The following is a 23,465-nucleotide window of genomic DNA, read 5'->3' on the forward strand; positions in this document are numbered from 1 at the left end:
CTGTGATTTTCACTTTATCCACGAAAATTGATACCCTTGAATATTAATGAAACCACAGTACGCTTTCTTTACTAGTGTTGTTTTAAATTCATTTTTTTTCCTTTCGTAACCATTTCATTAAATTTGATTAGCACGTTAAATTTCATTTCACATTTCATTTATGATATTCACTGGCATTTTCACGTTTGCTTACATGTAGATTTTTGTAGGTCATGTTTGTTGTATAATATAGATAATTATTGTTGTTACATAATATACATTTCATGTACCCTTACTGTGGAAAGAACAATAAATATTCCATAAATATTGTAAATATTGAGTAAATGAACGAATAAATTTGAATGAATGAATGAAATTGTGATGTAAAGTTTGCATGTGTTATTTTATAACTCTCGCCAAAAAAAGCTTTTGGACAAAAACATATAAATTGCAACTAAAAGAAAAAAATGAGAACATTTTCAATGAAATTTCCATAGAGTCCCATATATTACTAAAAAATTAACAAACGCAAGAACCCCCGTTCCCTTACACACAATCGCGATCCCCAACCAACCCCTGGATTTTTGGGGTTTTTGTTTTTTTGTTTTTTTTTAAGTATTTCAATCTGTTATAAAAAAATAAGTATTTGGATTTCCCCATTGGCGCCCCTTTAAAAACTCTTCTGTGATTGGAGATTAGAAATTAAAATGGCGTTTTTAGATATGGAGGAAGAATTTTTAATGTTTAATATCACGTAACGGTACATCAATTAATCCTCATTTTTCATCAAGGTACATATTTTATAAAGATTAGCCATATTTTTGCTTTCATGTAAATGATTTACAACTTCCATTATGATGCTGAGATTTGAAATAGGGGCTCTCGTGATGCAGGTACCGAGGAATCTCGGGCGACGTGTGGAATGTTTGACGTGTTGATTTTTTATAAAATGCTTTCATATCCTGCGAATTTCATCAAATGATATAAGACGTACATCACATCAATAATTAAAAAATGTATCATATAAATATTCTTTATATACTTGGCGCCAAATGTCATATTGTTACTTTCTGCAATATTTGAGTTATCAAGGTAATTGATATAGATCTACAACTTTGATTTTTTTATATTCAAAGTCATTCAGCGCCTCTTGTAGTTAAGAAGAATAAAAACTTTGATATTGTATGTATTGAATTTTTGAAAAATTGGTTGTGTAAAGAAGCAAAGAGCATTTACCCCCCCCCCCCCCAAAAAAAAAAAGGAAAAAGAAAAGAAAAGAAAAACAACTTGACTCCAGCAGTGATATAGAATAGTTTACTTAAGCAGTTTAGCATTACAGAAAAGCATTAAACAGGAGAAGGAAGTTGAGCTGTGGCTACTAACCAGATAACATTGGATAAAGTTTCTAATTATTCTGATATCATCCTATGTCAATTATTATTTTTCACATGTTTAAAACTCCTTATTTAGCTGTTGGGGAACAGACCACTATGACATCCTGTCTTTGAGAGTGCCCCATGTGTTCTGTCTTATATATTTTTCTTACAATAGCATACGGTTTTCTTTTTATCATTACAAAAACATCAGTTTTGATTCTACTTTCCATAATACAAACATAAAACTATGCTCCTTTTATATTGTGAGTAGGTTATGGCAGATGATTTAGACACTGGTAAAATTGACAGCCAGAGAGAGGTAAAGAATGAAGACAGTCAAACAGAAGAAGACAGAGGTGATGTTGAGTCCCCAGAAGAACGACAGGCAAGTCAAGAAACCCCAAACCTCGTTCTGAGATCAAGGCTGGATGAGCGCTGCAGTAATGATAGCGCCATGGCTCGCCTACTGCTGGCTAGTTCGATGGCTCAGCGAGACATGGCAGTAAATGATCACGATACACCTACAAGTGCCCTGAATCTGTCGGTTCCAGATCATGGACGTAAACTCTCCTACTCTCCCTGCCGGAATTCGGAGATGAGGAGAGATGTGAGAAGTGTTGGATCGTCACATCATAGTCAGTCACCGCCAACGTCAGACATTCAGAGGAGCTGTGGAACTCCCTCAAGTGGACAGGGAAATTCCCATGGAGATGGAATCCAGGTGGATTTTGGAAAAGATGCTACTTACATGCTGCCTGACTCCTCACCCGAGTCTTCACCAATGGACTCAATGATGGCCAATGTATATAAATGTAGACTTTGTAGCTTCTGCACATCCACCTATACTCAGCTGCAATTACACATGCCAAAGCATGGAAGTAAGAACTCCAAGAAACTCTTCTTTTTTTCCCTCCCTTTATTTTGTTGATTGATAAAACTTTTGCTACAGCAATTTCTATAAGAAGTGAATTCTATTACTTGGTAAAATGTAAAAACTTTCTTAAAACTGAAAGGTATGAATGAACTTGTAATTTCCATCTGTTTCAGTGTTGCTTTGGCATTATAAATAGTCAGATTTAATCATAGATTTATTTTGATCTTTAATACAGGTGTTAAAGCATTAAAGTGCCATTTGTGTGATTACACCACCAATGACAAGAGTAACTTCCGTCGCCATCGCAGACTTCACATTGGAAGCAATCCTGTCAACGTCCTTAAGTGTGGCAAATGCTCATTCTCAACCATACTGCCTCGTAAATTCCGAGAACATTTTGTCCAAGTCCACAATGAACACCCTGGTCCTAACATGCCCTACACCATGCCCCCAATCAACACCTACCCTCCCACCAATTATCCAGACACTCACTTTGGAATCAATCAGTCAGACTTGGGAGCTCAAGGTCTCCGTCATACATCTGGGAGTGGGAATTTCTCGGCATCCAATGCCCTTCACTCTTTGCTGACCGGTATACACCACCAGGTCCCAACAGTCAACTACCAACACCAGCCCTTCTCCACCCAGACACAGGGAATCCAGCCTCAGTTTGGTGGCTACGTGGCACCGATCCAACAACAGGCCAATGAGGAGAATCACATGGCATCTAATTACCTACGCTCAATAGTGTCATCCATTATGAATACTCATCCCTCTCACAGAGTTCCCCCAAGCAGCACCATTACATCCTCGGGGTATTATCTCAGTCCCTCGGGGCGGGATCATCCTCATGTCTCACAGGTTGCCGTCATGTCAGATGGCAGGGATCACCAAATCAAAGTGAAAGTCGAACCCCCAGAGCGCGACGACACCCCAGATGTATCCAGCTCAGTGATTCCAAACCGTCAGCAAGGATTTCAAAACGACCTCGGAAATCTGAACGCATTTCATCTCCAACATCAGAAAAAGCTAGTGACGGTCGACAGCAATGAGGCATCTACTTCCATGAGGGCAAATTCTGCTGAGTCATCAAATTCCTCTCAGGCTGAGGAGCGATCAAACAGTGTCAACACTACTGTTAAAATTGAAATTCAAAATCGAGGAATTCAGTGTAATCTCCAGCACATCAAAGCCGAAGCCTGCTTTGACTCTTTTGTTTCTGTGTCAGATCAAGGCGTGCAGTGTGAACTTCTTGCCAACAGAGGGCAGTTGTCTCAGCACCAAAGGTCTGCAAGCAATGAAATGGGGTCAAATATACAACATTGCAATCGCTGCAACCATTGTGGCATTTCATTTGAGGATGAGGTTTTGTATTACATCCATGTTGGTTGCCATAGCCACACTGACCCTTTTGTTTGTAATGTTTGTGGCAAGCAGTGTGGCAACAAATATGGATTTTATTCTCATATAATGAGAGGCCATCAGTGCTAAGCATTCAAAGTGTTGAAATTATGTTTTGAAGGTTAACTTTTTTATTAACTTCTAGAAAGTTAATAAAAATAATTGTACTTTAATGATATTTTGTTAATTGCAATGGAACCATTGCAGTAGAGACTCTCTTTCAATAACTCCCAGAGGACCCCCCTTCACCCCCCCCCCCCATGTCTAAAAAATAATTTTGTCCGTAAGTCATTTTCATTTGTGCTTATGCTTTAATTGTTAAAGAGGGCTGGATGTTCAAGACCATTTTTAGACCTTATAGACCTTCTGTAGAAGAAGAGCTCTCTATAAAAATATAGTAAAACAATAAAAATTTAAAGCTAAATTATGTGGAATTTTTCTTTACTAAATAATAGTTTAAAACTTTGAAAAAAGATTATAAAATTTAGGTAGATCTGATGGTTAATTTGTTGACGCCCAATCTCCTTATATTGTATTGATTGTAGACACAATGTCTAGACTTTTTGCCAATGTTGCTAAATTTTGGCATGTAAGATTTATTTATTTGTGCCAGGAACACCAAATTATGAATTTCAAAGCCTTTGAATCCTTCACATAGCAATTTTTGTTCTTGGACCAAAACTGTGAAAATTAACGCTCTGTTTTACAAAATAAGTGTATTAATTTCATATTTTAAACATTAAAAGTATTCTTTTTTCATGTTTAAGGAGATAAGAAACAAAATGCATGTCTTAGAAACCAGAAACAGAAATTCATTTTCAGTAAACAGTAATTCTTCTTTATCATTAAGGTTACTACATTATCTCATAGGACTCTAGTTTCCTTTGAATCCCATATCAAATTGTAAAGTATGTGAAATTATTTTGTCTTGATCTCGATGCACATATTTGCAAGATTACGGTAGCTCTATTTTATACGTCGGTATTCTTGTTTTTTAATTTTTTTTTTAAAATAGAGAGATCTCTGCTTAGATATCTAATTATTGAAATTGCCATAATGTTGTCTCCACATACTTATTGATTGATCACCTTTGAACGCAGTTATAAGTGTTTCTTTTTCATTTGGAAAAATAGATCTTTTTGCTTTATGTACAAAAATTGTCTATGTTTGCTTTTTCCCCAAAATCTATGAGTACTTTTGCTCAGAATTCTATATGCATGGTAAAAATGAAGAAACAGAGACATGTTGTGTTTGGTAATGTACCTTACCAAAGTCGGCCAAATTGTTACTAAGTTTTTTTTACCAAAACATTAATATCATCCTTTTTACCGGTATTTTCTAACTTTGGCCACAACTTACGTCGTTGGAGAAAAAAAAATTCTTATATCTATTGTACGATTTGATTTTTTCAAATTTATTTAAAAATTAAATATGTGTTTGGATGTTTTTGTGTGTGTGTGCTTATACCGTTGTGTTTGCTTGTTGTTACTGCATGAATGTAGCCTATGAGGAGTACATTATTCTCCTCATAAAAACATCCTTTTTTTTTTTTAATTGAATGTTGTGTTTGGTTAATTGTATTCAATATTTGTTTTTATAAGTTTATATTTATGTTACCAATGTTTTTGTTGTCATTCTCTTTTTATTTACCAAAGTCTACCATTTGTTTTCAATATCAGCTGCACATTTAATGTTTTACAAAATCACCTGTACTTAAAACTTTAAAAAGTTTTAGCAATATGCATTTCAATATGTGCAAAACAATCTTGCTGTTCTCTTGGGAAAAAAAGAAATTCAGTGCTTATTTTGATCTCTTTGTTTGTCATTGTCAGAAGTGAAGATAATAATTGTATTGATTTTTAAGTAATAAGAGATTTAAATTGGCCAATCACAAAAATGTATACATGTATCTATTTATACCTAGTGGAAAACCCCACTGCTAGGAAGGGTAATTTTTATCATGATTTAATTTTTATTTTGTTTGTCAAAACATTGTTATTTTATCCCTAAAAATTCAGAAAGGGTAAGTGGTTTTTTCCCAATTTTTTTTTATCATATTAGTGCTCTTCTACCAAAAATTTATCTCGCACAGTATAGTCAAAGTGTAGTTCAGATTGAAAATATTTTGTGCTGTTATAGTTGCTTGTCAGAATATTTGCTGTATTATTGAAAATTCTATTGACGAATAGTTCTTTGACTAGGATTGCAGTTTTAGAAATTCAAAGGAACAATCATTACAGAATAGCCATCCTTTCCCATACTTTTCCCAGTAAATAAACATGTTGTTCACCAATGATAATTATGAGAAAAAAGTATAGGTACATATCATGTTAATCTTTTGAACTTCAACATTGAGCATGTGTACTTTCAACGATAGGATTTACGTATACACACTGATTTGAAATGGCAGAGTTCGATGAGTTTTAAAATGTACAATCCCGGTTATAAATTAACATTCATCCATTATTCTAATTCAGCATTTTTTGACATTGTGGCAGCTGCAGAAATTGATTATCATCTTCTTGAGAAATGTTTTAAACACCCTCCCAAACTTTACTTCTGTTGTATCATTTGTGCAAACACAACAGCCATATGAGTGGTGCCTTTGGAGTGAGAATGGGAGAACTATGCCATGATAATTTGAAAACACAATTTGATGGAGATGGTGAAAATGATTAAATTATAAATATGAAAATCACCTCAAACTCATTATATACTTAGATATATGTACTTTCATATGATATTACCTGCAGTACATGATAAGAAAGAGAAAGGGTAAAATTTATTGAATGTCATTCAAAATGTAAATGCATCAATCAAAGGATTCAACAGGAATTAAAGATTGTTATTATCTTTCAGTTTCAAAGGTTTGTCCATATTTGCAGCATTCATCAATCATAATGACTTAAAACAGCAAAATTTTAATTTTACATAAAGGAAAAAAAATAGCACCAGTTGGTGTTGCTGCTTAAAATAAAAAAAAAAGGCACTGCAAGTCTGCAGTTTTGGTGCAGTCATAGTTTAAGGATAGACATGACTATTCTTATTCGCTTATACATGTACTTCAGAAATGGTTATACTTTGCTCCTCATCTTTTCATCTTGCAAGAATTAGAAATATGTCTTTTTAATGCTAAGCAATACATTTATTAGGTAAGAGCAAAACTTGTGTAGGAATTGTTTCCCTTGTTTCTTGTAAGGTTATCTCACTAAATGTTAATGAACATTTTTTAAAAAGTCTGCTGATCACAACACAAAGGGACCTCATGGGATATATGTATCTATTGATTAGGAATGTTTTTCTGGAACCATTAAGTGATTGTATTGGGGGATAAGGTGTGGTTAGGTCCGTATTGTGATTTGTTTTGTTAATTATTGTCAGTTCATTTTGTACATGGAATATTATTTTCAAGTCTTTTATCTGTGTGTTGAGCAGCCATGATCGAGTCACTAATTAAAGTTTCTTATGCTGAATTGATGTGTACCAATAGTAATTTTGTGATGCTGTTAATTAACTGTGAAATATTTGGTGTTACTGTTCTTATGTCTGTGCAATATTCAACTACTAAAAGCCATGCATATATGTTTGTTAATGATTCATTCAAATTTTTTGCAACATGATAGTTTGATGTAACATTTAAAGGGACTTGGACACGATTTTGTATCAAAATTTTCTTTTTCTTATTTTATGTATAAAATGGTTTACTTGCTCATTTTGAATAATTATTGACCAAACTTGGAATATTAGAAGCCAAGTCTTGAGAGAGATAGGTAAAAAGTCATTGTTATGTATTACAAACAAAGCTCGTGTCTTACATTTGTTTACAAATGATGTAAAGTATAGAATTACCATTTCTTTGACCAAATGACTGGTGGCAAACCAGGAAAACTGATTCAAAGTGTTCATAGATAATATGATAAACAGAAAGAAGCAACATTTGATAGAGACCTATATCAATAAAACACATACATGTATGTAAACCAAACAAAGTTTGAGCTTTGTTTCCAAAACAAAGGTTTTCAAACTCGATCTGTATCTTGCCTATAACTCAATATTTGACTTTCAAATTTTGAAAAAGCATTAAAAGTAACCATATTAACCATTCTAAACATCAAAATTGGAAAAATAAAATTTTTAATTTCGAGCTCAAATCCTGTCAAAGTCCCTTTAAGAAATATAGTCATTGGGGCCTTATTTACTGTGAATGTTATGAATTTGTTTATGGTAGAGATCAAAAGTTCAATGTCCACCAAAAAATTAAAATCACTTTGATTTATTAGCCCCTCCCCCTCCACCAGCCTTAAAAAATTGTTTTAAGGGCTGATCCAAATGTTATTAACAGAACTTTGTATTTATTACACTGCTATTAAGACATATTTTTTTTGGTTTGTAAGAAAAAAAACCCCCAATAATATAACTATCATTGATTTATGAAATAAGTATCATAAACTTGTGGAGTCCATGACGTTGGCCTATAACAACAAGTATATACTAATGTATGATTAAGTTATCTGACATTGATCTTTTGATCTATACTCACATTCTGGGATTCTGTGAAACTGTTGAAGTGCTCTGTTGAAGTGCTATAGCAATAATATAATAATTGTTCTGTTCACAATTAGAAGTATCTGAAACATTTTCTTCAAAAGAAATAAACTACATATCATATGAACAAATATATACCATTATTTTATATTCTACATGCATCATTCATTCTATTTAACAAATTAATGTTGTTTAAGCATGGTAAACTAAAACAACTTTGTTTGTACATACCTATGTGTTTATATAGCTGTGTTTATATGAAATTCATAGCAAAGTTGCAGGTGCTTGTATTCACTTTGAATTGACAATTTGTTTTATTATTTTGTTTATATGTGCTACTTTGTTTACCAAATAGATTTATCCTCATTTGAAGTTTACCAACTTGTGTATGAATGGAGCATGAAATGCTTAGGACAGTGTAGTTATTGCTTTTTCTTTTTTTATATTTCTTTTATTTTTAATCAATTGTGAAATGAATATTACACCCTTCAGCTTTGGTGCTTTAAATGTATTTTTTCCCTCTCCTTTTTTTTGCATGGATATTTATTTTCACTAGGTCCATTAAGAAAGCCAAATCAGCTACATTTATTTCATTTTTAGTGTATCAAAATAATATTTTGATCTTTAACACAGTTTTCAAATACAAGTCTTACACATTTTAATGTTAAATCAAGGGTTACAAGGGTTGTGTTTTTGGGGACTTAAAAAAGGTTTTATGGAGGGAAAACCCCATGTCAATTATTTGATACTGATTTTGAAAGAGATTTCTCACAAGAATAATTTGTCAATTTTTTGACATTTTTAATTATGATATTAAAATTTCTACATTAAAAAAAAATACATTGATTAAACTTGCATTTTTAGAATTTTTATGAATATGTAAAATAAATTTCACGAATCTGCTATTGTTTTAAGATTGAAACCAACTGTGAACAAAATGGTGCATACAAAATTTTTTTTTTCAAACTTACATAAGCACATGTTGTACTATTTAAGATCTTTTTTGGTTTTGACAGTCTTTTGAAGGGAGGAGATTTGTTAATTGATTGTACTTAAATGTTACAGAGTAACACAAAAAGAAATGTTTGAGCTGTCTGTAATCACTATGTATACGTGCTTGGCTGTTGTATTTTAGATTTTTTTATCGCTATATTGGTTACTATGGCAGCATGTTGTAATCTTTGTTATATAACTGCTGGAAAATAAAATTGATTCAATATTAATTACATTGTATTTTGTTTTTAGCTCACCTGAGCTGAAAGCTCAAGTTAGCTACTTTGATCACTTTTTGTCTGTGGTTCGTCTGTCTGTCTGTAAACTTTTCATATTTTTAACATCTTGTCAAGAACCATGGGCCAATTTCAACCAAACTTGGCACAAAGCATCCTTAGCCTAAGGGGATTCAAAGTTGTGAAAATCAAGGATCACACCTTTTTGCAAAGGGAGATAATTAGGAATTTATGAAAATTTTCGAGAAATGTTCAAAAATCTTCTAACGAACCATATGACCAGGAAAGCTGAAACTTGTGTAGAAGCATCCTCAGGTAGTATAAATTCAAAGTTGTGAAAATCATGATCCCCAGGGTAGGGTGGGGCCACAATAGGGGGGGGGGGGGGGGTCAAAGTTTAGCATAGGAACATATAGAGTAAATCCTTAAAAAAATTTCTTCTCAAAAACTAATCAGCCAGGAAAGCTGAAACTTGTATGGAAGCATCCTCAGGTAGTATAGATTCAAGATTGTGAAAATAGGGGTAGGGTGGGGCCACAATGGGGAGGGGGGTCAAAGTTTTACCTAGGAATATGTAGAGTAAATCTTTAAAAATCTTCTTTTCAGAAACTAATCAGCCAGATGATTCTTTATAATTGTTAAGACTTTGGCCCCAGGACAATTCTTCAGCCTCACAAGAAGGTTCAGGACTTGATGTAGGTTTATATCACATATATAAACAATTGTTAAGGATCTTTTTGAGAACTGCAATACTCAACATGTGATATGACTATAAAATCATCCTGTTAGAAAAGGGACTAATGATTATAAACATAAGAATATCCGGGGGGAAAATGGATTTTATTTATACAGGATCTACATGTATTATTGTACATTGTCGAGATAGTTTGTATTATGACTCCATTAAGCTGATTTTATCATACCTATTGTTCCTCAGGTGAGCGATGTGGCCCATGGGCCTCTTGTTAATGATTAGGGGGGAAAATATACAGTCAAATGTCAGTAAATAATGTTAAATTTGTTTCTTTCAGGTGAGGGAGGTTTTCAAACAAACAAAAAAGAAAACCGATCCGAAAAAAGCTTAAATTTTACAACACTGTTTCTGGACTTTTTTTTTTTGGAAAGGGGGGGGGGGGGTGAATAAGTGGGGTGTTTGACTACCTTTCTCTTAACTTAAATGCTATATGAGATTTCCTGGCAACAAGTATTTAAAATAAATGTGCTTATCTTAGCACGAATCTTGACTTTAAAGTCTTCAGAATTCATGGCTATTTAAAATTCTTATCCAAGTACATGTGAAAAGAAGTAAACAAAATACAACCTTCCCCCATACCCGTGGCTTTTTTTAAACTGTACATATTGACCTTTAGAAAAAGACCTAAATATCAAAATCAAGAAAAATCCCAAAATTTTAAAGGCAAAATATATGATTTTTAAAAAACTAAATAATAGTTCATAGCTTATCAAATCATAGGTTTTTGTTAGGTAGATCTGGATGGTTAAATTTTTTTTTTACCATCCAGCCTCTTTAAAAGCTTATGGTTATGAAAGTCTGCTATCACAAAAATGTTTTTCAAATCTTATAAAGCACCTGTCCCCCAAAAAACGTCTAATGATGAAAAACCAACCGTCAAATGCATTAGAAATGAAAGCGTCTTAGTTTTGTTTCTGAGCACACAGATTCAAAACAAGAAACGAAAGATCACCTGTTCACCAATTTATTTATGAATATACATCAATAGGCATATGTAAATATTTTGAAATAATCAAGGACACAGCATGTCATGCTAAAGTATACGAGATGCCACATCAACATGTTTTATCACAGGTCTCCAATATCAAAATCTCACCACATATCAACATCATTTTCATTATGAGACGAAATGCATGTGTGGCGTCATACGCCACAACATCGAAAATCCACAATGAAAAGAAACTCACATGGTATTATCACATAATACCAATGCACGAAAGTTTCACTTTTATTGAAACGAAAAACATTCACCTATAGCTTGCAATCCAACCACAAACGCAAATGACCGCCAATTCTGGACAATCTTAGGCGGGACGTGAATGATCTTTGTCGCTCCAAAACCGCTCTGAACAATAGCTTCATAAATAATTGTAGAGTAGATGGGGTTTCCTTCTTCCTTATCACAGTATCCTGGGGCAGCGGCACCATGCCTAGTGCTGTGACGTAACTGCATTGCAATGGCAATTTGGTTATTGTTATGATTTTTGTACTCCACTTTGCTCATGATTTGCCCATTTGTGACGTTCGCTGTTGTGATGGAGATCTTGTTATTCATCTGATGTGGACGAGAGTCTAAAGCATCCAAGGACTCATCGGATGTTTTAGGGGTAGCAGTCTGGTCAAATAAAATTAAAAATTTAAAAAAAAGAAGAGAGAGACCAGTGAAGGTTTTATTACTTGTTGTAATGAAAATATCAGTACACAGAAACTTGTGCGGATTAATCAGTTTGTCTAAAGGATGTGCCTTAGTTAATATTTATATACTTTATTACAGAATGCATGGCCCACATAGTAATCTTTAAGTTTACAATACATCTAAATATACTTCAATAATTAAAATTGACATCTTGTCTCAATAAAAAATGAACTGTATAGTTGTTTTCTATTAAAGTATTGATTTAGAAGCACTTTATATGTCGTAAAAAAAATCATCACCTTTTTTGTTCAGGTTAGAAAGAATTCAAAAAAATATGCATGTATGTTTGTATTTATAACAGACCAAAACCCTTTGTCACGTGCACATCTATTTGATGTTGACTTTGAACTTGTGCAAAAGAGCAGTCAAAATTTTACAAGAGCAGGCTTCGTTCAAACTACTTAGGGCTCTCTATTTTCTAATAACTCAATATGAAGAAAAAATCATTCGAATATTTAAAATTGTATACTACATGTACCAACTGAAATAACTGACATATTGTTGTTACTGCCTCATACAATGGTAAAACATGTTACAAATACAATGACCCATATCAGTGTATCGTTTTTGTTAATTAGATAATGTAGGTTTATACATATATTAAGTTATTGATTATCAATATTGTTGAACTGTTATAAGGAAAATAGCTCGATTTTTTCTACCTAGATCCCCTGCGTGAAAACTTTGTATATTATGCAGTTGAAGAGACACCTTCACCATGCATAATTTAGACATTTGTTTGATTTCCAGTATCTGGCGTTACCTATAGCTTGATTACGAGTTTTTGCGTCTTACATGTACTAGCATGTTGTCTCTTGATCACCATCTTCATTGCTTTGCATAGATATATACATTTATGTACACGATTTTTATTTTTTTTTACTGAAATTTAATATTAAAAAAATAAGAATTCGTAAAGCGTCGGTATACGTACCGTTTTAGCAGCACCATTTCTCTGGAACACTTTCAAGGCCGCCGATGCCACTCTATTACGCGGAGCCCAGCGGGTCAGGTTCATCAGCTTCATGGAGTACCGGCACCCCGGGGCCTGACAGTGGAGGGTCCCCCCGTCCCCGTGCTTGTTCCTCAGGGGGAACTTGATGCGCCACTCCCGGGACGTCTTGTCCCTCAGCTGAATCAGGCATTCCTCGCAAAACGTGTGGCCGCAAGGTAAGATCCGGGGCTTCCGGTAATACTGGCAGCAAATACGGCACCGTAGAATGGAATTATAATCCAATATGTCCTCCCCCTCGTCACTTTCCTCGTGGCCGGAGTCTCCCTTGTCACTCATCCCGGGGGTAAGAGACAGGGCCGTCCGGTTCATGCGGTTTTTGCGTGTATAAGCTTTCTGACAGATCAATCCGTCTCCTATTGTTGCAGACTCTGATAAACTGTGTAGTCGGCGGTATTGATTGTTTGATCAGCGCCAGCTGAGAGATTACTTCATATGTCGAAAGCATCTTCATCGCAGGAAGCGCTCAGTTACCTTATATTGTACACCTTGAATCGATGTCTGGTTTGCAACGTATACAGCATTATTTGTTACACTTTGCTCATTAAGAAGAAAATAGCCAGTCATTAAGTCTTCTGATCAACCGGCTAGAAAGCCATAAAATCTTAAATTCGACGGATACATAAACGTTAGCTTAAGGGGCCTTCAGGCGCATGAGATAGATAAGTCTATGTACTATATATAGACAACGAAAAGCACAAATCGAGCAAGAATATAATGCTAAATGTATGATAGTTATTCTCTAAGGTTTGGACATTTATATGTTAGTGGTCATCATTGTGTGGAGGGTAGAGAGGTCACATGTAATCTGTATACATGTGACAATCCATGCAACGTCTCTCCGAATCGAACACCTCTTTTACTTTTTGGGACTCGGACGCAACGCCTCGACCTCTATGCACTTTAACAATACTGTAGACAGTCAATAACAACCCCTATAAGTAATGATATTGTAATCGCTTCCAATCTCTATAATAGTATGCATTTTGTTAAATGCGTCGGCCTTTTGGATATTTTAAATACAAAAACTCTTAAAGAAATCAAACAAAATGTACTTTTATTCACTCTCCTACAATCCAATGCTTCTTAGAACTTCGTTTTCTTTTCTCTCTTTAAGTAAACCATCATAATGAATATAAGGGCGTGTTTGACTAAGGGCTGTATCGCTACAGCTACCGCTCATCAGACAATGTTTTAAATATAGTGCTAAAGTCACGTGGGACTGACGAAACACGATGGGAATATCCTCGTACAGCTGACCAGTCAGTTTGAAAATATGTTTCAAAATCTCCTACATAAATGAAATGGAAAAAAAACCTTAATTCATTAATACTAAGTAATATTATACCGGGAAATCATTTGCATAAATCAGAAAAATAGCTTAATTCGTTCTAAGTAACATTTCACCCGAAAATCATTTGCATAATTCAGAATCAATTACCAGAAAGTTATACCGTATTTAAAATAATTTTAAAAAAAATTCTAAATAAAAAAAGAATATTATCGAAACAATAGAATAAACATTGATCGACCTCTATATTAAGGTAATGGTCCATACCGCTGGTATAATTCTAACGACCAATCTCAACAAGATCACGAGAGGTATACATTTGTAAAGTTCATCAGTATAATAAACGGAGGGGGGGGGGGGGGGGTTATCGGTGTTTTACAGAACCTTTTCCCCCATAGTAGTTTTCCCACAGTAAAACTAGCTCTATATTTTAAAAGGGTGGGTTTTACATTAGAAAATCACCGGCATCCTGCCCTTGTATGATGATTATTTGAGCTCACACTGGCAGAATTTTTTTTAAAAGAAACTTACCATGGTAAGATTGAATGACTTTACCATGCGCGACACTAGAGTTTTACGTACAGAAGGGGGAGGGTTGGTAGGAATAATCTGGGTTCTTTTTAGGGGGGATTTGGGAGGTTATTGGTCCAGGTCCGAACCCTTCTAGATCCGCGCATGTGCACCAATACTAATTTATAAATGTGAATTGTGATTTATATATCAGATTTAAATGTATGAATGCATAAAAATATTTTTTTATATGATTTATAGTAAATGATATTTTGGAGAGGCGACACACAGCGCAAATTAAGAAAGTTTTCAAAACCTTATAAACAACACCAATAAAATAATTCTATACAAAAACAATTTACTTACCTTCATAACTCTCTTGTTTGGAACAATTAAAAGAAACTTTGTTCGACTGGATTTTATAATACCGGTAAGACTTGCAATATATGCATCTTCTTTGGCGATGTAAAAAGATATCGATGGTGTCTTTTCCTGTAAATCTATGAGAACCCGTCGATTTCTGAAGTCATTGACATCTGTAGGATCAAAAAGCTCTTTACTGTAAATAACAGTCCCTTCTTCCATCTTCTCTCAGCTGTAAATATTGTAAACAAATTCCATGCGTGGCAACCAAACATTGCAGCGTGATAGAATCGCGCTAAATGACGTCGTTCTTTCATTTGTTACGTCATTTACTATATATTATGATGTCATAATTTACCGATTTTTTTCTGACGAGATGCAATCTGAAAGCAAAGAAAAAATGGAACAGGGGATCAAAAATGGGTTTTCTGTGTACAATAATGACAATACACAAAAACCTACTATGGTAAAATATTTTTACTTTGATAAAGACGGGCGACAATTATCAGAGGAGGATGTACAGAAGCTAAAGATAAATGTGAAAGGCAACGTTGTGCTTTCTTCGGGCCTTGCAGGAGCACCCATCGATGGAAATTTCTTAGACTCGCAAGGAAACTCCTTTGAAAATGGTACCCGGAAAACAACACCCCAGCAAACTTCTGTTATAAAAACCGAACCCGTTAGACAGAGGTCTGTCATTCCCAACTTTCAGGCAAGTCATAATGGGCAGATATACCTTGTTACCCCAGATGGCGGATTAAGACCTGCTGAAGAAAGTTCTGAAATAAAAACCGAACCTGATGACCAAGAGAAGAAAAATACTACGGAGAAAGTTATGCCAGGTTTGATCTTAATTTATGCTTTGAAACGTGAAATTTTCTATTATTCCAAAAAGTGCTTTAAAAAAATATTTAAAAAAAACCCTTATTTTCAATCTAGGCCAAACTTTTTTTTATTGTGAGGTATTTTCTTAATAAATTATATGAAAATTACCAAAATGAGTTATTAGATTTTAAATAAAATTTATCAATGATTTAATACAATATGTATATTTTTATTGCCATAGATCAACATTTTTTGCCAAACGTTTTGAAAAAAAAACTATAATTTATTTCCATTGCCTAGTGCAAGCCATTTGCAGATCTCTCATCTATAAAAAAAACTGCATACAGCGATGTTATGCATACAAATTTTCATAACGCTTACGCACGTTACTCAATTTGTATATGCACACACCGCTGCGGTTATGAGACTGTATCTTTCAAAAAATCATGATTCAGTGCTATAATAATCATAATAAGTTTATTTATTCCCTCTGTTAATACTCTTTGCAGGAACCAACATAGAATACCGCAACCGTGGAACAAACCATCTGAACAGAAATGGAAAAATAAAGAGACCGATGAATGCTTTTATGCTGTGGGCAAGAGAATTTCGAGGCAGATTGGCAGAGCAGATGCCCAATGCTTCCAATGCTGAGATCAGTGTGGGGCTTGGACAAGTGTGGGCTAATCTTCCCACACCTGAGAAACAACATTTCTACCTTGAGGCAGAGCGAGTGAAAAACCAGCACAGGAGAGACTTTCCAGGTACTGGTGGTTGACAAATGGTTGAATACTGTACATTATTGAACGCCATACTTTGTTGAATTTTAAGCTCACTGTCTCCCTGGTATGGGAGATAACTCTCAAATGGTGAGAGTACCATGTTATTTCAGTCCGATTAAGATTCACCCCACTAAATTAAAATATATGCTTAAACAGTCTAAATTTCAATTAGAATCAAGATTTTTAAAAAAAGAAAATGAACATCAAGAAAAACCAAAAATCTTAAATGAATGTTGAGACAAATATGTTATATTAAAATGGTGATGCATGGGGATTAAAAAGGTAAAATGAGCTTAGCCTTTACAATACTGATCAATTTTGAATTATCAGGTTGGATATATCAACCAAACATCACAAAACGTCAGAACTCGAAAGACTCTCAGCACGCTCGCATGTGGCAAAGGTTTGTAACCAACAAGGAAGCAGACGGCAAAGAACAAGGCATGGAGACAAAATTTCGACCAATTGCTCCAGCACCTCCAGACAGCCAGTCTTCTGGTAACATCAGCACAAAGGTCTACTCTACAGGTACGGATGATGATAAATTGTCCCCTCCCAAATCATCTGTCAAATTAGGAGACTCCCAAATGAGTAACGAAGTAAAATCTAACACAATGACATTAGATGAACAAAAACATCAACAAGACTCTAAGATTGATGCCCAGACCATACAGTCTACTGTGAAACAAGTAATTGTTTCATCAAGTTCTCAGCAAAGGGTTTATAACCATCCACTCCCAGTCTCAACATTCAAAGAATTTAAGCAGGATGTGATGTCATCTGAACAGTTGAAGAACACTGCAACATGTGTCCATAATGGACCCCAGTTACAAACAGGTCAGCAAATTTACTAGTATATAATCTGATTTTACATATGAAATTGATCAGAATTTGCGAATAACCTTTATTTTGTTAATACATCCTTAAAGATATCAGAAAAGATGTAGCTCCCATTATGTCTACTCATACCCAGCCTGCTCCCGTATCTCGCTCTCACATGATGTACAGAGACCCAGTAGCAATGGCAGCAACTGGAACACAGGTTGAATACACAAGGGGGTTCAGCAAACAACCAATACCAGTCCCTGGGTACCAAACCGCTAGACCTGGACGACCCACTTCTTATGGCTTGAAATATGGTATGCATATATTACTCATATAGCCATTACTTTGAGGAAACATTCTAAATTATTGTTTAATATGCAATTTTAAAAAAGAGCCTTTTCATAAACATACTGGAAATAGGTACAATATATTTAAACTTGTTAGATAACCAAATTTGCTCTTATTTTTAAAGTCTTTTTGGCCAATATGACATTACAACCCTTTATGGTACAGGGTCCTGTATTCTTTCAACTGGGAATTTTTCATCAAAACATTGCTCTTTTGGAAAAAATAGTTTAACAAATATGGCTCAATGCAAGTTAGCAAAAAACAATTAATAGTCTATACAGTTTTCTTCTTTCATTTGCATATTACATGTAATATGTATTAAATCATTAAATTAATGTTTTCATCATAAAACCATACTTAACGACCACTGACTGATATTTTAATTAACATATATATAAGGATGCCTCACTCAGCATAGATACAAAATCGGCATCCTATCTTTTATAACACAATACAAAACAGTTATTTTGGGAATTTTTCAATTAGATTTTGAGGAAAAACAGTCAGATTTCAATTGGTAATGGATCCTTCTACAGTACCCCATACATTATATTTCTATAGATTACACACCACTGTCCAAGATCAGTTCGTTTGTTCCCATGACAAGACCAAGGGTTTCATCAACAGTAGTTACACCATCGACAGGACAAATTAATCAACAACCTCCACAGAAACTCCTCACTCAGGAGACATTGGGAGCACATTTACCAGTAAATCAGACAATGCTGAATCAGTTTGCCCCACATCAAGGGAATGAAACACAGCAGAAAACAAAACAAGCAGTGCACCAGATGACAGCTACTGAAAGGTACATATATATAAAATGAAATTATTTTCAATTGCTACAAAAAGTTTGTAATTTTTTTCAGTCATTCCTGTGCACTCCTCTAAGGCCATTGCAAGTTTTTTCTTTGTTTAGCATCCACCCAAAACTCAAAAACCTGTCTTTCTATCAGGAAAAAAACCCACAAACCTTAGAAAAAAACACAACTTTAAAGGTTCAACAAAATAAAATTTGTTATATATTTTGAAGTAATTTCTTCATTTTGCGACAAAAATACAAAAAAAACAAATACCTACTATATGATTTCCATTTTGAATGTTTTTATATTTGATTTCTGATCCAGATTTAAAAATGCAATCCTGAGCCCAACATATGAAAAAGCGATCTAATTTTATGAATAACAATTGTGTTTTGTTTTTTTTTTTTAAAATTTTTACATCTCAAAACCAATCTGTCCGCGGACGCTAAACATAGAAAAATCTTGGAATGGCCTAGATATCTAACCTGCTGCTTTATGATTTCCAATTTTTAAAAAATAGATGAAAAAAAAAGCCATTAAGAGAAAAGATTTAATTGGACATAGTACATGTACAATAAATGTATACAAAAAATAAAAAGCTCAATGTGTAAAGTGTTATTTTGCGCACTTGTGTGGGATATTATATCTAGTATATATACATGTATGCAGTGAATACTGTAGAAGCAGATCGATATTTTCATAGCTGCCATAATTAAATTTTGCTTGATTTGTAATCTAAAATGATTTTGTGAAAATAAAATTTGGTCCCTAAAAAATAAAAAAATAAGCAATTAAATGAATAACGTATTGTGACCTGGTTCTCTTGCAATAAAGGCCTTAATCAAAATTAAATAAAGTTTAATTCAGCTATAATCTCCAATATTTTGAAATGAGAATGCATTATGAACCATGTACAAACTGAAGAAAAATATAATCACCTGGCCAGGGAGAGTTGACACTCAAAAATTTGTTATACTTTATATCAAATCTCCAGTACTTTGTAGAATGGAATTCAAGATGCTGTATAAAATTATATTCTTTTGGTTCAATATATACATATACTAGTTCATATTCACTTGTGTATACGAAATCAATGTAATAGAAATATGTTGAATGATGGCATTCTCATATATCGGTCATGATTACAGCCATTCCCCTGACGACCTACAGCAGCCAATAGCCATACCCACACTTCCTAACCTTCCAGACAAGGCTGACCCCCTGTGGCCATTCCCCTTCCCTGGGGTGGAACAAGGGCCACAGACCCATCTCTTGTACCAAGGCAAGTACTTATACAGCGTTTTAATGTAGAATCATCCAAAGTGGACTTATGGGTAGCTGATATAATCAACTTAAAGGCAGGCTCAACCCATAAGTGTTTCCATTTATTAGCACATTTGGATTTATTTAGACCTATGTATAACTGTTTTAATAACACTTTATTGTAAATGAAACAAAGCAAAAGGTTACCACTAAAATTAAGTCAAGTACATTTATGTACATATTTCATAAATAAACTCTATACTTGAAGAAATTGTCTATCAATTTGAATTTAATTTCATTTCCAATTACTTTAAAGTACCGATAAAACACAAAAATTAACCCCTCATTTGATTCCATGATAAACATTGGAACTTTGATCATGATGTGCTCTTTTTAGTAATGTGTAATAGAAGTAACTATAATATTTAACTTGTAAGATTTGTAAAAGTTTTTAACGGGTTTTCCAAAGGAAAAATCTGATTATTGAAATGGTGAAAATGGTGAGTGGGCAGCTGACAAAAGGGTACCCTTATTGTACAGATAACTCCTCCTACAGTTTTCAAGATAGGAATTTGTTCTTTTGCAGATCAATCATACATATATCAGAGGTGTGCATATTGTTAGGATTTTGATTTCTGATGATTTGTGAAAAAATACCAGCTGTTGAGCTTAGTCATTTTCTCGCAGAATACTGCGTATAGGGTACTCCTATTGTACAAATAACTCCTCCTACAACTTTCAAGATTGGAAATTGTTGTTTTGCATATCAATTGTACATATATTATAGATGTGCATATTACTTGGATTCTGATTTTTGATAATTTATGAAAAAAATACCAGCTGTTGAGCTAAGTCATTTTCTCACAGAATATTGCGTATTGGGTACTCCATTTCTCTGGATAGGTACTATTAAGTAGTGTTTAGCTATTCAGACTTGGCATGGATACAGCTCACATAAAAAAAAAACCTGGTTTGCTGTCACATTGACAACTTTTTACTTGTCTAGAATTTTTAATTTATTTGAAAAACACAGTATACGCATCAGCTTTATGTTTCCCCCTTTCTTTATTAGGTAGTGTTCCCGAAACTCATACCAAGAGTGTTTTATCTGATCCGTATGCTCCGTTCTACTTTGATAATTACATCAATCCAGTCAGACCGACGGAGCTGCAGGTTGATGTTAATGGGTATGTTATTCTTAGTTCGAATATATACAATACACATGTAACATATAATTGTTTTCAATTTGATCAAAAAATTTCTTTACTCTGTTCAATGGTTTTAATTTTAGAGATGCTTTTTCCCCCTTTGACAGATGGCAACAATACCTCAATGACGACCATACAAATGCTCCCATCAAACAAACAGCCAGCTATTTCCCCACGGTGAAGCAGTGTCCTAGTGACATTGAAATCTGTCCCTCCCCAGCCTCCCACACCCTCAGCAGAAACCAAATCAAGCCGACCTCTTCGGGGACTGAATTGTCCACATCTAAAAGTTCTGATAGACTGATCAACACATCAAACACGGCAACACTTCAGGAAGTTAATATCAATCAGCAACAAGGGTGCTCACCATCAATCGAAAAATTAAGTTGTCCGTCCACCTCTCAAGAATCTATGTTGTCAGATAATCAAGAGAAACAAAATCAGATGGTGGTTATTCAAACAACTGGTAACAACCAAAGGGTAGCTGAAGAGAATGAGATTCATATTACTCCACTGCAGACTCCGTCGGGGCATCATATTGGCACCATGGTTCAAAACTTCGGAAACAATGAAGTGTCCATCAATCCTGCGCATTATGGTGGTGAAAATATGTACCAATGTATACCCCAACCAGCACCTGGTGCATGCCCAAGAAGTCAAGGAAAGGGTGTAGAATTTGGCTCCGTTATGTCCTCTGCATTTCACGCCATTAATGGGGACTTGGAAACTTTTGAGAACAACTTGGAAAAGTATCCATTACCTGGGTATAGTGAAACTGTGTCATGTATCTATCCACAGCATGATGTTCCACAATATGTGCAGCCTTCCACATCCAGTGAAAATTTTCAGATGATTTCAAAATATCAAGATGAAAACAACAGACCTATCAAAAAGAGGTCATATAAAATCATTGAGGGGCTGTTGGAAAATGAAGTGTGGACGACACAAAATAGACCCATGAAAACAGTCTCAGCAACTGAGCAATCATTCAGTGATCTGGAATTCAAAGATGATGCAAAAGCGTCAAAAAGTGATGATGAATTACTGAGGAAAGGAAAGATTACAAAAGATCAAGAACAGGTGCAGAGTATAGAAGAGGATGAAGATAACACAAATGCACAAGAGCCAATGGTAGAAAGGAATGACATGATTCATTGTCATATAAATGAGTTGCTGGAGACTAATTCTGAGACTGAAACAAATAATACGAACATTCAAGAACAGAAAAATTCAACTGCAGCAAATGAAGATAACAATGAAAGTCCTCCAATAAGAAAGGAAGTTGATCTACAGAAAATTGATCAGGAGAAAAAGGGAGATAATTCTGGGGAGGACACTGTGGAAGAAAACAATCAAGAAAATGAATCAGAAGATGAGTTTCTGTCGGGCAATATTGATGAAACTGAAGTTTCCAAGGTAAATACAGAAACTGTAACATGTGAAGAAAACTTTGAGAATAAATGTCCTGAAATTGTCGTAAAAACCGAAGCAGATGATGAGACCGATGAAGGAACTTCTGGTTATAGTGAAGTTGCTGAATCAAAAGAAGAGCTTTCCAAAATTGAGCTGGTGATTGATAATGCAGAAGTTATGTCCCTTTCTAATTGTGAGGAACAATATCTTATTTCAAATGACACTTCTGCAGAAATTTCTGGTGAAATGGAAAATCAGTTACATCAACTGAGCAAGCCTCAATTATCTGAAATCTTGGAGGATGAGAGTTCTTCAGAGATAGATAAACAAAACACATCTGAGTCTAATCATCAATATGAGGAAATCTTCAAATCGGTTCAACTTGTGAAAAAGAACAAAACAAAATATACAATTCTGGATTCTGAAAAAAGCTGCGAGGAAACCAAGCATCATCTAGACTATCCCAACTTAGAATCTGGCGATGCCACAGCAAGTGTGAAGAGAGTTGCTCTTGAAGAGGAGGAACCACTGCCTAGCTTTGTTAAGTCCAGAAATAAGAGACGGCAGCCGTACGATTCCCCCGTCAGGGCATCAAAGCGACTCAGGAATTGACTGCAAATTACCCTGAATAGTTGCACGTCATTTAGTTGAAATTTACAATCATTTATTTGAATACATTGGTATTTGTTTTTTTACACCACCAAGTGTCACTTAAAATGGATAAACTAGAATGAAATTACCAGTATTGCAATTGAAGATTTACTAGCATGAAAATACCAAGACACTTTAGGTAAAAGATAACAATTCTGCTTTGTTTTTACCGTTTGTGTAACTAGTAATGTTCAACCAAGCCATTGTTTTGTAAACAGAGATTACATGCAAATATGTAAAATAGAATAAATATTTTTAATGTGTTTAATAAAGTTATCTAATTAGCTTATGTGTTATGAATATTCCTTTACGATGAC

General features: G+C 34.4%; 3 protein-coding genes across 4 annotated transcripts; 2 read left to right on the plus strand and 1 right to left on the minus strand.

Moving 5' to 3' along the window:
* Nucleotides 1-661: 661 nt before the first annotated feature.
* On the plus strand, nt 662-6,558 carry LOC105319853 (zinc finger protein Pegasus). The gene is made up of 3 exons (XM_011417552.3): nt 662-770; nt 1,627-2,233; nt 2,465-6,558. Exons 2-3 carry the CDS (start codon nt 1,630-1,632, stop codon nt 3,718-3,720), a joined length of 1,860 nt encoding a protein of 619 aa, XP_011415854.3. The 5' UTR covers nt 662-770; nt 1,627-1,629; the 3' UTR covers nt 3,721-6,558.
* Nucleotides 6,559-11,096: 4,538 nt separating this feature from the next.
* On the minus strand, nt 11,097-15,292 carry LOC105319854 (uncharacterized). Its single transcript, XM_011417553.4, has 3 exons — nt 15,034-15,292; nt 12,789-14,157; nt 11,097-11,773 (listed from the first exon to the last, which is right to left on the minus strand). The coding sequence occupies exons 2-3, from the start codon at nt 13,176-13,178 to the stop codon at nt 11,387-11,389; spliced, it is 777 nt and encodes a 258-aa protein (XP_011415855.3). The 5' UTR covers nt 13,179-14,157; nt 15,034-15,292; the 3' UTR covers nt 11,097-11,386.
* Nucleotides 15,293-15,374: 82 nt separating this feature from the next.
* LOC105319856 (uncharacterized) lies at nt 15,375-23,132 on the plus strand. Of its 2 annotated transcripts, none has more exons than XM_011417555.4 (8): nt 15,375-15,872; nt 16,365-16,619; nt 16,968-17,474; nt 17,567-17,776; nt 18,372-18,618; nt 19,762-19,899; nt 20,953-21,063; nt 21,168-23,132. In XM_011417555.4, exons 1-8 carry the CDS (start codon nt 15,407-15,409, stop codon nt 23,107-23,109), a joined length of 3,876 nt encoding a protein of 1,291 aa, XP_011415857.4. In that variant the 5' UTR covers nt 15,375-15,406; the 3' UTR covers nt 23,110-23,132. The 2 variants fall into 2 exon arrangements, with proteins under 2 accessions (XP_011415857.4, XP_065925335.1); XM_066069263.1 differs by having other exon boundaries at nt 15,376-15,872; nt 21,192-23,132.
* Nucleotides 23,133-23,465: the final 333 nt, after the last annotated feature.

The sequence above is a fragment of the Magallana gigas genome, chromosome 8, assembly GCF_963853765.1.
Source record: "Magallana gigas chromosome 8, xbMagGiga1.1, whole genome shotgun sequence".
Taxonomy (NCBI): Eukaryota; Metazoa; Mollusca; class Bivalvia; order Ostreida; family Ostreidae; genus Magallana; species Magallana gigas.